At 41.6% G+C, this 13,299-nt stretch overlaps 1 protein-coding gene across 1 annotated transcript in view; it reads left to right on the forward strand.

Moving 5' to 3' along the window:
* Window positions 1-13,299, forward strand: part of ESD (esterase D) — a 65,623-nt gene that overhangs the window by 14,605 nt on the left and 37,719 nt on the right. Inside the window, exons 2-4 of the mRNA XM_033948777.1 lie at window positions 7,638-7,714; window positions 10,178-10,266; window positions 12,703-12,801. Coding sequence (XP_033804668.1) covers window positions 7,647-7,714; window positions 10,178-10,266; window positions 12,703-12,801 — 256 coding nt within the window. The 5' untranslated portion in view covers window positions 7,638-7,646. The remainder of the gene's footprint in view (window positions 1-7,637; window positions 7,715-10,177; window positions 10,267-12,702; window positions 12,802-13,299) is intronic.

Genomic DNA, 13,299 nt, shown 5'->3' on the forward strand with positions numbered 1-13,299 from the left:
CTGATTAGCATCTCTCCTCTGTTCCTATCCCTCTTCCTGTGATCAGCATTGTCCTATCTCCCCCACCCATATCCGGTACACTCTTATCACCTCTGCATCTATTATTCCACCTGTCTCTATGCTTCCTCCATGCACAGTATCTCTCTTTTCTCTGTCCCCATTCCTGTTCCTCCAGTCTCTTCCCCTTTCTCCTGCACCCCAACCTGGGTCAGTGTATCTTCCTCCCTCCCTTGTGGTCTGTTGTATCTCTCTATGGTTCTTCCTAGTAGACCTTGATTAGTGCCAATTGTGGCAGCACAATGATTAAAACAGGCTGCCCTGTACCATGTCCTGTGTCCTCTGGAGGTGAGTTCCTGTTTCTGTTTGGGCAGAACCGTGGCACAGGGAAAACCCCCAGACAGCTTGTTTTAATTGTTGTGCTGCCACAACAAGCATTGACAACTTAGGTAAGTTAAGACAGGTTTTAGGGAGGGAAGGGAAAAGGAGAGATGCTTGACCTGGAGAAGGGAGAAAGATGTGCTAGACCTGAGGAGGGGAGGAAAAGATTGGGAGTTTGCATGGGACTATCAATGGCAGTGAGAGTAGGTCCTGAGTTCCTCTACATTCTCTAGTTGCTGCAGTGGGCTCTGGATCTTAACATAGGGAGGTTTCACTAAGCCTCACCAATGGGGCAGGGATTAGTAACAGCACAGGACTGAAGCAGCCAGAAATGACTGCAGTATTGGTGTGGCTGTGTGAGCCTGAAGCAAATAATTGCTGTTCCTGATCCGCACAAATGCAGCAGGAGTGGAGTAGTGAAGGCAGAAAGACAAGGGACAGTAACTAACTAGGTCTCATTGCACATGTTAGTAACTAAGCTGCTGTAAGCCTTTTAAAGGATATATCTAGCCTTTTAAAACTTTTACTGTTTTCACAAAGAAATGACATCAACAAAGTAGCTTTTTTTTTGTGTGCTCTCTGAGGAAGATTCCAGGAAAGCAGAGACATCTAAAATGATGGATATCTCCAAAACATCCTGACCCTTCTGTACATCCTTCAATTACTATTTACTACTATCATTTATAAAGTACTACCAGACACACGCAGTACTGTACAACAAACACGCAAGAGATGGTCCCTGCTTGAAAGACCTTACAATCTAATTAAGATGGACTTAGGACAAAGGCTTATACATGTTATCTAGGTGAAGAAATATAAGGGACTAGAGGTAGGGGGAGTAAGGAGGGAATGGCAATGGATATGGGTGCTTTACAAGTTGGGAGTGTAGGGCATAAACACAGTTTCTTTCAGCATATCTCCAGACTGCCACAGCTCACTGATGGGTAATAGCTCACCATGACCAGCAGGTGGAGACTGAGAGATAAACTTTGGGCTTGGTAGAGAGGCAGAGTAGCAGGGAAAAAAAAAAAGCAGGATGACAATGGGGGGGGGGGGCCATTGGGCCCTGAGCCTTGCGCCTTGCATTGAAGAACAGTGGTTTAAGCCTTTCCTGCCCTCTTAAACCACACTGGATATGGTCTTATTTGAAGCTAACCCAAAAAGCCTCACTAGAGATGTTGGCTTTCTTACCCATTATCACATATAGGGCAGTTAGTATATAAGTACATTTTGCATGAGAATTAATCTTAACATGGAAACTCTTATAAATTCATGTTGCATTTTTTTATGCAAAACATACAGTAGATTTTTGTGCAAAACCTTAATACCATATTTACATGATGAGCTGCTTTGATGCAAAATCGTGCAAAACTGCTCATTAATGCATAAATGAATAAGAGTACACCAAAGGTTTTATGTATTCACAGAAAAAAATAACCACTGTTAAAGAGCGGAACTACCACTTGGAGTTAGACTGCCTAATAAGGGCACATATAAAGAGACTGTTTTCACTAAAAAGAAAAAATAATTCTCAGGGCTTGGAATGTGTAAAGTTGCTGGCTGTGACAGCTAATCATTGCAAGGAATTTCTCATGCATTAAGGATGTAAATGATCCAAGAGCTCATTTAGAACTCAGCAGAATTTTATGAAAATGGGCACTAATCCATGAACATTTTCCTGGGTTAGTACATAGGGCTCACAGGGCCTTTTCAGCAGTAAACTGATAACTAGCTCATCATGTCTGTTGGCTGTAATAGCATATGCAGACAGCCTTAGATGATTCTGTACTATTTAAACCCAGCATTAACTGCTTTTTTTTATACTGATTTGATGGAGAGGATGTTGGGAGTTTAATTTTTTTTAAACTTTTCATCTACAACTTGTTGTTTGACCCTTTTTCCCAAAGCTTCAAAGTATATATGCCTTAGGTTTAGATATAAAATAAAAAATTATTCAGCTCAGCACACACAATTTTATAGTTTTCGTATCTTGCAATCAATTTGTGTTCCCCAGTTGTCCCCTTTCTAATTAACCCCCCTTTTACAAATCTAACACACATAGCTAAAACGCAGTTTAAATTAGATTAAGTCCTATAACTACTACCTGTTGAGATCCCAACAGACTCAACAGGTATAGTATTCAAAAACTAGCTTGGGAGAGTAGCAAATGCTAATTGAAAAAAATGTCATTAATAAGACCTTAAATTTTGAGAGAGACAGCTCAGCATGCAAATTAGGTGGGAGATTATTTCCACAGGAAAGGAAAAAGGTAAGCAGCAGTATGGGTGATTTTGAAATGGATCTGCCTAGGGGAAGGGAAGACTAATCTGTGAGAGTTCAATGAATGCAGTGATCAAGATGGCATAAAGGGGTAGTGACATTAGAAAGGTAGAGGGGAATGCCCAAGTGTAGTGCTTTAAAGGTAAGAGGAGTTTCAACTGGCATCTATAATGAATAGGTAACCAGTGTAACTCAACCAAGAGAGGAGTAACATGATCCTAACACAAGGGTCAGCAAAGAATGGTTCTTGGATCAAATCCAGCCCACTACCTCTCTTTGTACGGCCCAGGATCTAAGAATGGATTTTATAATTTCAAATTCTTTAAAATTTCAATGTAACACGCTATAAAGGCTGAGTGCCGAATTGCGGAGTTGTGTGAGAGAGACCATAAGTGACGCTCCTGTGGCTTCTCATTATCTTGTCTTGGTGGCCTCTGCTGTGATGCCAGCGTTTATAGTACTACGTGTATCGCTATTCTGCTCATGCTTTTCTATCGTGAATCTGTAATAGTTCTCGTTTTATGACCAGTGCATATCCATATCAAATATTTCATTGCAACGCAATTTCTTCACAAAAATGAAAATGAGGCTGCAACTAAAGTAAGTTTACGAGTATCTCATTTATTAACCAAGGAAGGAAAGCCGTTCACTGATGACGAGTTAATTAAATCATGTTTAATTGTTGCAGCTGAAGAAATGTGTCCAGAGAAAATTAATTTATTTAAATCCATTTATATTTTTTAATTATTTTATTTTGATTATTACGGTATATTTTGTTCAATAACTTTGTAAAAACTTGCTTTTGCTTGTTATTTAAGTAGGCCTATCTACAAAAATATCCTTGAATTTGCCCCTTGGTCCACAGAAACTAAAATATTTACTATCTGTCCCTTTACAAAAAATGTTTGTCGACCACTGTGCTAGCATCATGCTTTACAAAGGAATCTGGCAGCTGAATTCTGTAACATTTGTAAGCGAAGAAGAAGGATGCCTGAAATTCCACAATAAATAGTATTGCAGTGGTCCATCCGCAAGATAACAAAAGCATGAATAAGTGTATGAAGTGAGGCAAAGTCTAACAATGAACTAATAGAATTGATCTGCCAAAACCCAAAGAAACCCTTTTTCATTTCCTGAGCAACCTGGAAGTCAAGAGAGTTTTGAGTCAAATATGACCCCCAAGGTACCTGAAAGAAGAGACAGGAGTGACGTCGACACCAAAAAGTTTAAAGGTAGTAGACAGAACTGAAAGTGAACCAGAGATCCAAAAGGCTATGGTTTTTGACAAATTAAGTCAAGCTTATGGAAAAAAAGCCAATAGGAAAGAGAATTTAAACAAGCCTGGAGTGGGCCAGGTTCATCAGGTAGGGAGAGACCGGGTAAACTAGCAAGATATCAGCATAGAAGTAGAATTTTATATTGTATTCTTGTGTAAGAATAGCTAATGGACTGAGGAAGATGTTAAATAATAATGGGGATAGGATTGAACTTTGAGGAACACCACAGGAGACTGAAAAGGAAGAAGATTGTGAGGAGGAATGCTACAAGTTTTGTGCCAAAATGCAATATTTACACCTACCTTTTACATGATGCAAGTGGGTGTAACTACTTGTTGGTGTGCAAATGCTGACTTACACTCTATTCTGTAATGGAATCCAGATCCAGTTATAGAATTCATGCTTGGTGCTGAAATTTGGGTGACCTTTATAGAATTTCCCTCTGAGGGAATAATGTTATAACCATACATCCATATAAGAAATCCAAAAGGTCACCTATTTTATAAAGGCAACCTAGGTTCCTATTCACCTTTTGTAAAATAGGCTCTCAGATCCAGCCCCAATAGCATACAAATGAAGATGATATAAATTTTTGTGTACACCACACATCTACATCGCAAACCCATCTCTGTCCAGACTAAACCTCCAGAAACACATAACGTGTGATTACATATAAGTAAGCACATAGTTTCCATGCACATGCTTTTTATGAGTGATTGTTATTGCACAATTTGTATAAAATTACTCCGAGAGGTTTAGGCTCCTTTTTAGGATTTTGCAGTGTTTGGCTTTAACTTTTGCATTAAAAAAAACCAAAGCCCAATTTGTCAGATGGACTCTGCAGTATATTCTGAAACAAGTAGATGTTGCTATAAGAAACATTAAAACCTGAAAATATGCATACTAGGACAGTCATGACAAAGGTTCTCTGAATCTAGGAGTCGGGAGCTAGTAGGTTTTGAACAGAAAATAGATGTGGACTGCACATTGCAGTTAGGGCATGTGCAATATCCTCTGCTTACTTATGCGGCTTGTGTGGGTGCATGTACTGCTTCCTTAGGAGGCATTAAGTCCATCTGCACTAATTGCTGTAGAAATGGGATCTCCTGCAGTCTACACCAATGTTCTTCAACCACCGGTCCATGGACCAGTGCCGGTCCACAGGGCCAGCACATGCATCAGGCCCAACAGTGTTCTTCAACCACCGGTCCACGGTGCGATCGATGCGGCGTTGTCTTCGAGCCAGCTCCCTCTCCCTAACTGATTCAGTGCACAAAACCACAGGCAGTGGCTCCTATGGGCATCCTGCGCCTGAACCTTTTTCTCCGACGTTGCAATGTCAGACGGAAGGCTTCCAGTGAGGCATGGGACGTGCAAGGTGTAATTAGTACTATTGTGGGGGTGGGGTCTGGGGTGGAGATTGGGTAGAGATGGGCGGGGTCTGACCCACGACTTAGCCCAGTGTTCCTCAACTGCCAGTCCACGGACCGATGCCGGTCCACAGAATAATTATTTTATTTCTGTCGGTCCATAGGTGTAAAAAGGTTGAAAAACACTGGTCTACACCATGCTACTTTGGGTGAGTTTCTGAGCCATGTGGTATGGGAACTGCCACACTTGTCTCATGGTCTGAGGCCAGCATAAGAGTTGAGATGTTGTATGGTCAAACTCACAGGGTCCTCGTGGTGCAAACCAGCAAGAATTGGCTGTTTCCTTGGCAGCACTCATAGTAACTGGAGCATGCCTAAAAAAAAATTCTGAATGCCGTAGCTCAATTTCTAAGCTCCCTGGTAACAATGGTGCATGACAGTTGTTGAGTTTTGTGTTTTAAGAGTACAGTATGTTCGTTTTGCTGTTTCATCAGATGTTGAGACAAAATACCTTCACACATTAGTTGATATGCCGGGGAATTTATATCCTTGTTATATATAGCCTTTTGGGAAGGTGGGAAGAGAGTAAGGTAAACATGGAGGCAAATAGTTCCATACTTTTTTTTTTTGCATAAGTCATAAAAGCACAAGCACACAACAGTTGACTTCATAAGTACTGGTCCTTCCTGGTGTCAGCTGGTTATGATATGGTACTGGTTATGATACTAATGGTGTCTTAACAAAGAATCCAGTTTTCTTTAGGACTAGCGTGACTGCTAGATCCCTACACTTCATACCCATGGAATACAACTGCTATTTCTGTGAGTCAACTTTGTAGAATAGTATTTTGAGGTACAATTCTGAAAAGTTTATAGTTTATTTAAAACTTACTATTCCACTCACACTGACGGGCAGAACAGAGCAGTGTACATGCTAAATTATAACACAAAATATAAGTATGAAATAAAAAGAACTCCAATTTTGACAGGAAAGAATTATAATCACACAAAGAACATAAGAAACGCCTTCACCGGATCAGACCTAGGTCCATCTAGTCCAGCGATCCGCACACGCGGAGGCCCAGTTAGGTGCTCCCTGTTGGAGACCCGGATCTCCCATATCCCTCGATATGATTTGCAAGAAGGTGTGCATCCAACTTGCGCTTGAAACCCTGAACACTAGTCTCTGCCACAAGCTCCTCTGGGAGAGCATTCCAAGCACTCGCCACTCGCTGTGTGAAGTAGAACTTCCTGACATTTGTCCTGAACCTGCTGCCACACAGTTTCAGGCTATGACCTCTTGTCCGTGTCGCATCTGAAAATGTCAGTAATTCTTCTTTCTGGTCTATTATGTCAAATCCTTTTAATATTTTAAAAGTCTCTATCAAATCCCCCCTCAATCTTCTCTTTTCGAGGGTGAACAGTCCAAGTTTTCGGAGGCATTCTTGGTAGCTCAAATTCTCCATACCTTTGACTAGTTTAGTGGCTCGCCTCTGCACCCTCTCCAGCAGAGTTATATCCTTCTTGAGGTATGGAGACCAGTGTTGGACACAGTATTCCAAGTGTGGTCTGACCATCACTCTGTAAAGTGGCATTATGACGTCCTCCGACCTACTCGTGATCCCCTTTTTAATCATGTCCAACATCCTGTTTGCTTTCTTTGCTGCCGCCGCACATTGAACCGATGGTTTTAGGGTTCTGTCTATCAGGACCCCCAAGTCCTTTTCTTGTTCGCATTTGGCTAATGTCACACCCAATATTCTATATTCATGTTCTTTATATTTATTTCCCAGATGCATCACCTTGCATTTGTCTATATTGAAATTCATTTGCCACTTTATCGCCCATTTTTCCAGCTGGTTCAGATCCTTCTGAAGTTCCTCGCAAAGACAAGAGATAGGAAAGGTATAGCGGGCAAGCTTAACAAAACTAATGAGGTTCTGGTACTGATAATATGTTAGGCTTTAAAGTGTAACTAAATGGCAAAGCAGTTATAGATTCAGTGTCAACACCACATATTATCTAAGCTATACAGTAAGTAAAAGGCAATCAGATATATAGTAATAGAAGCTTTTAAAGTCTTGATTATTGGTCAGTGGTTAGTAATGCTTGAACTGATAAGACACTAAAGTGTACTAGGCATGGCCTTTCTGTTTCTCTACTGCTAATATATAAATAGCCTGGTCAGTGTTTAGAGCAGCAGACAAGATATAAATCAGCAGCTAAAGTTGTAAAGCTGCTGACTTAAAAGCTTATAGTCTTACGCTTTAGCATGGGAGGTTTAATGACTGGCTTTATATCTAAGACTAAATAGATTCTCTTTCTATTAACAGATTGCAGAAATGGCACTGAAACAGATTTCAAGTAATAAATGCTATGAGGGATTTCAGAAGGTGTTTGAACACGATAGGTAAGTGCATTGTAAGCATGGGAGAAAAATACAAAATCGGTTTTGTAGTTGTTCTTACTGATTTTATTTATTTTGGGGCCAGTTGTAAATTTCCCAAGAAATTCATTGGATTCGAATACAAACAAGAAGGCCGTTGAGATTGCTGCAGTGTGTCCCTGTGAATCCCCAGAAGAGACAGGCTAGTCTTCTGCGGTGGGAGGGAGAAGTGCTGCTGCAGTGACTGCGAGACTGAGCCGAGCCGACGCTGTAATGTGGCTTGCACCACTTAGAAAAGACATGGGCAACTCCGGTCCTCAAGGGCCGGAATCCAGTCGGGTTTTCAGGATTTCCCCATTGAATATACATGAGATCTATTTGCATGCACTGCTTTCAATGCATATTCATTGGGGAAATCCTGAAAATCAGATTGGATTCTGGCTCTCAAGGACCGGAGTTGCCCATGTTTGACCTAGAATGAAACTTGGGTGCTGCAATTGAGCTTGTGTAGGCCCTAACACTATGGTGCTTTCTGTCTCCAGCCTTCTTTTGTTGTTTCTCTGTGCCTTGCTTCTTACCAGTTGCCAGGTCATTTGAGATTATGTAGGGAGTTAAAAGCTTTTAAAAAGGAATTGAAGAGGTCCTTACTTGTACGAGCTTTTTTTCTAGAGCGAAATGTTGCAAAACATTCCTTTTTGATTGAAATGTCTTTGTGAGATTTTACATTTGAAATTTTAGAAGAGGGAATGATGTAGTAGGGTTACTTGTTGTAGTTTTTGTTGTTGTGAAATATTCTGTATTTTATTGGAATCCGCCTAGGTTGTAGGTGGAAAAGACATTTAAAAAATAAATCAATAAGTTCATGCATCAAAACTCCTAGTCCTTGTGCTTGTCAGTGCCCCAGGAAAGGCCTTAACATGATTGGCTGGAGACTCCTGCAAAGGTGAGAAGAGGTGGACAGTCCTGCTGAAAAGCTGTAGGAATTTCCTCATATGTGCACCATGTAGAAACTAAGCCATTGGACCAGTTTACAAAACTAAAACCTACAAAGAAATAGTAGGACCTTAGAAATTTACCATTCATCAAACTCTACTCCCCAGCAATGTTTTGCTCTGAGCGCTCAGTTTGTATTTGAGAATGGTATAAATAAAGAATTCATATAATGATTCAAAATGTTGTGTGATTATGACACCGAGGTACCCCCCTCTTCAAACCCAGCATGCACCAAAAAAGAGGGAGAAAAAGCCTCAGACTACTGTAGCAGTATAAAACCAAAAGGTACAAATCAAAACTGTTTTTGATACTTTCACTGGCAAAAAATCTCCCTCACAGAACAGCTCAGGTTTAGAAAAGGGAAAAGTCACCCGGAGGCACGTTCAAGGACTTAGTTGACAAAGACTACTTGAGCTCCAACGCTGTCACGTCTTCTCCAATCTTTCCAACAAGCGACCTTGTTTCACCAATGTTTGGCTCATCAGGGAACATACAGTTTTGAAAAATGCAGCCACCAGAACAAAGGAAATGGACAAGAGCACTTAAAGCCCTCCTTCCAACACAGACCTCACTTCTAGCCTTAATCAACCAATCAGCACTCAACTCAGCTCTTATCAAACACAACTGATTGGAGAAAATCAAAAAAGAGGAAAAAAGAAAAAGCAACAATGTCAGATTTTCACCTTAAAACCTGAGCTGTTCTGTGAGGGAGTTTTTTTTGCCAGTGAAAGTATCCAAAAGCTGTTTTGATTTGTACCTTTTTGGTTCTATACTGCTACATTATTTTTTCTCCCCCTCTGTGGGTGCATTTCGGGTTTGAAGAGGGAGGTACCTTGGTGCCACGATCACACAACATTTTGAATCATTATATGAACATATTATATGTTGTGCGTCCTCGTATAATTTGTTACTAAATAAAGAATTAGAAAAAAGAAAATAATCATTCCCCATACAGCAGGGATTGTAATAAACCTTAATTCATTCTTAAACCTAGATCTTGGGGCCTGACAGATGAGTCATCTGTTTTTGATAAGATTCCTTATGTCAGATTTAGGGCAGTTCTTTGTAGGGCTTGGGGTCTGCTGTAAGACTTCCAGCTTGTGTATTTTACAGATAGCCCCTTAGTACTCGTATGGCTAGGAATCCAGTGAATAAGGAGTTGTGGTGGATGAGAATGTGGAAGGAGAACCAAAGCATTTGTCCTGGTAGCGGGATGACTAGAACCGATTAGGGGTAAGAGAAAAGGGCTCAAGTATAGGAAAAAATGCACGCCCTCAAAGTCTTCTAGGTGTCTATGGGCTCTTGGAGGGCAAGTCTGGACTTGACACTTTCAGGTGACGTCTGTGACTGGTGCATCCTGCTCATCTATGGAGAAATTGTACACCCTGGGAGAACGGTATAGAAAATTAAACAGGGTAGGGTCATTTCTTGTCATCTATAAAATGAATAAGCAGTAGATTAATGTTACTAATAATAGAATATTTTTTAATGTAGCACAGAACTGAAATGCAAAATGAAATTTGGAATCTATTTGCCACCCAAAGCTGACACCAGGAAGTGTCCAGTGTTGTACTGGCTTTCAGGTTAGTACTCCTGGTTTTTGTTTTGGTGACTCAGATGTAGTAAAGCATTAAAAAAAAAGTCAGATGGTTTTCAGCGGTTTAATATAGAAATGCTTAGTATACTCGGTTATATTCTATACCATTTCTGTCTGGTAAACATCTGTGTTGGCTGCAAAACAGAATTAGATATGACGGGTCTGGTTTTCTAAACCTTTTGGATAAACACAGGAGCCGTAGATTACCTTTTTTGGGTGGTTTTTTTGGAGGGTGAGGAAGGGAGGGGTGCTCTGCCCTAGTTCTGTCTCCTTCTCCCAGACCCAATACTAGAGTTTGGAGGAGGGATATGTCCCCAGTGCCTGTGTTACCTCTGAGTCCTCTTCTCCTAGGCCCAGCATCATACCTCTTCTGTCATCCCTACCATCTTCCAGCATCTCCCCTCTGTCTTTATCCTTCCCTCTCTTTCTCCCTTCCCACCCCCCCCCCCCCACAATCCCAGGTGTCCTGGGTTTCTTTTAGTGAAGGGGATGGGAATAGAATTTGATATACCACCTTTCTGTGGTTATAATCAAGGCAATTTACATATTATACACAGATATTTATTTTGTACCTGGGGCAATGGAAGGTTAAATAACTTGCTCAGAGCTTACACCACTACCCTAACCATCAGGCTACTCCTTCACGCCAATTTTAGGGTCAGTTTTCTTCTCGTTCTAGTGGAGGCTTGGTCATTATGTGCAGTGACAACACCTCGTGTCTGGATTTAGAACCCAACTAATGTGGACCCTAAACTGTTATTGTGATGACTTGACTTAGTTGGAGTGGGGAGCAAAAGGAATATAAAATAGGGTGAATTAAAAAAAATTTGTGAATGAAGGCTTATAGCAGGGGTGTCCAATCTTGGCTCTCGCCAGGTTGGGTTGTCAAGATTTCCCAAATGAATATGCATGAGATCTGTTTGCATACAATGGAAGCAGTGCATGCAAATAGATCTTATGCAAATTCATTTGAGGAAAACCTGACTGGATTGTGGCCCTCGAGGACTGATGTTGGACAACCATGGCTTATAGCCTCATAACCCAATAGAGGCTAGCTGAAATTCAACCAGAAGTCCAAAAGCAGTCAATTAAGCCCATAGATGTGGTCTAAAACAGTGGTTCCCAACCCTATCCTGGAGGACCACCAGCCAGTCGGGTTTTCGGGATAGCCCCAATGAATATACATGAGAGATATTTACATATAATGGAGGTGACAGGCATGCAAATCTGCACCATTGATATTCATTAGGACTATCCTGAAAACCTGAGTGGCTGGTGGTCCTCCAGGACAGGGTTGAGAACCAATGGTCTAAAAGGAGCAGCGACTGTCATCAACTTACCGTATTTTTTGCTCTTCTTTTTTTCTTATGGCAGAGTGGTGCACAAAGGTGCCTGTCCAGTCCTGTACTACTTCCCGCGAGAACTGAATTCTTGCGGGAAGCAGTGCAGGACTGGGCAGGCAGCTTTGTGCATCACTCTGCCGCAAGGAAAAAGAAGAGGACTCAGCGGCAGTTGCGGCAGCAGTCACTGCTTGCGGGGACAAGGCAGCTGTGTCCAGCGAGGGAGGGCGCCAGAATGATAATAAAAGTAACCGCGGAGGACCTGCCCTGCCATGCTGAATTAAAAATAGGTCTGGGGGAAGAGTCCGGGGCAAGGGCCTGCATGCCCTGCCAAATTAAAAATAGGGAGGGAGCAGGGAGAGGCTGGGCCTGCCGAAGGGGAGGCCTGGGAGGAGGGGGGCTGCCTGCCTGTTTGTGTGCCCTGTCCCTACCTGCCTGCCTGCCCTGTTCCTGTCTGCCCTGTCCCGGCCTACCACTAGACCACTAGAGGGGGGGACAGGGTACAGAGCCTGGCAGGGAAGGGGGACATGGTGCAGAGCTTGGCAAGGAGTGTGGGGTTGGATGCAGAGCCTGGCAGGGAGAATTTGGTTCAGAATGTTATTTTTCTCATTTCCCTCCTCTCAATCTAGGGTGCATCTTATGGTCAAGAGTGTCTTATGGAGCAAAAAATACGGTATAACAGTACTTCTCAACCCAGTCCTTGGGACACACCCAGCCAGTCAGGTTTTCAGGATATGCACAATGAATATGCATGAGAAAGATCTTCAGATCGATCTTGTGCAAATTCATTGTGGATATCATGAAAACTTGACTGCGTTAGAGACTACTGTATCTATTCCTAATAAAACAAAACAAAAACAAGACGGCAATAGTCTTGAAGAAATATTAAAAGCAATGAAAAGGTAACGTATCCTAGTATGCTAATGAAATAAGGTTGTACAAAAACTCTCTCTAGCATGAAGAACAAGCATTTTGGGGGAAAAATTATAATGAATGTTTAAAAGAAAATTGTCCTATGTTTTTTGATTGGAATGCTCTGAATGGTGTGTAACATATCCTTGGTTGTTTTTTTTTTTTAATAGGATTGACCTGCACAGAGCAGAATTTCATAACAAAAGCAGGGCATCAGCAAGCTGCAGCTGAGCATGGTCTCATAGTGGTGGCACCTGACACAAGTCCTCGTAAGTGCTGCTTTGATAATGTTGTCGAAGGACACTTCTGTGGTTTATGCTTTTAAGAGCAGTAGTTAGCTGACATTGTTGGTTGTATTTGAAATCATGCGGCCATTGAGCTTTGCTACTGAGATATTACAGTAGTGTCTTGGATTTTACTGGGAACTGAGATGCTCCTCTCCAGACCCCAGATGTCCAAGCACATGGTACTTGTGGCTTCTTCAAGCAAAGATTCAGCTGCCTTTACCAAAGAAGGATTGTGTGTATGTTTATAATCTGATCTGTAAGCTCCATGAAGAGAGAGTCAGGAGCAGAAGTATTTTAAATTAAGCAAATGAAAACCTAAACCTAAGAATGTGTTTCTTTTTAAAATAGCATTACTGTGCAGTCTGTTCAGCATCTTCTTTTTGCTGATGCAGTATTCCTCTTGGGCTGCTAAACATACCCCTTCCCAGTCCGGCAAGTAGCATGATCTTCGGACAGCGGCACCAGCACCTCCTGTGGGAT

The sequence above is a fragment of the Geotrypetes seraphini genome, chromosome 6 (assembly GCF_902459505.1).
Source record: "Geotrypetes seraphini chromosome 6, aGeoSer1.1, whole genome shotgun sequence".
Taxonomy (NCBI): domain Eukaryota; kingdom Metazoa; phylum Chordata; class Amphibia; order Gymnophiona; family Dermophiidae; genus Geotrypetes; species Geotrypetes seraphini.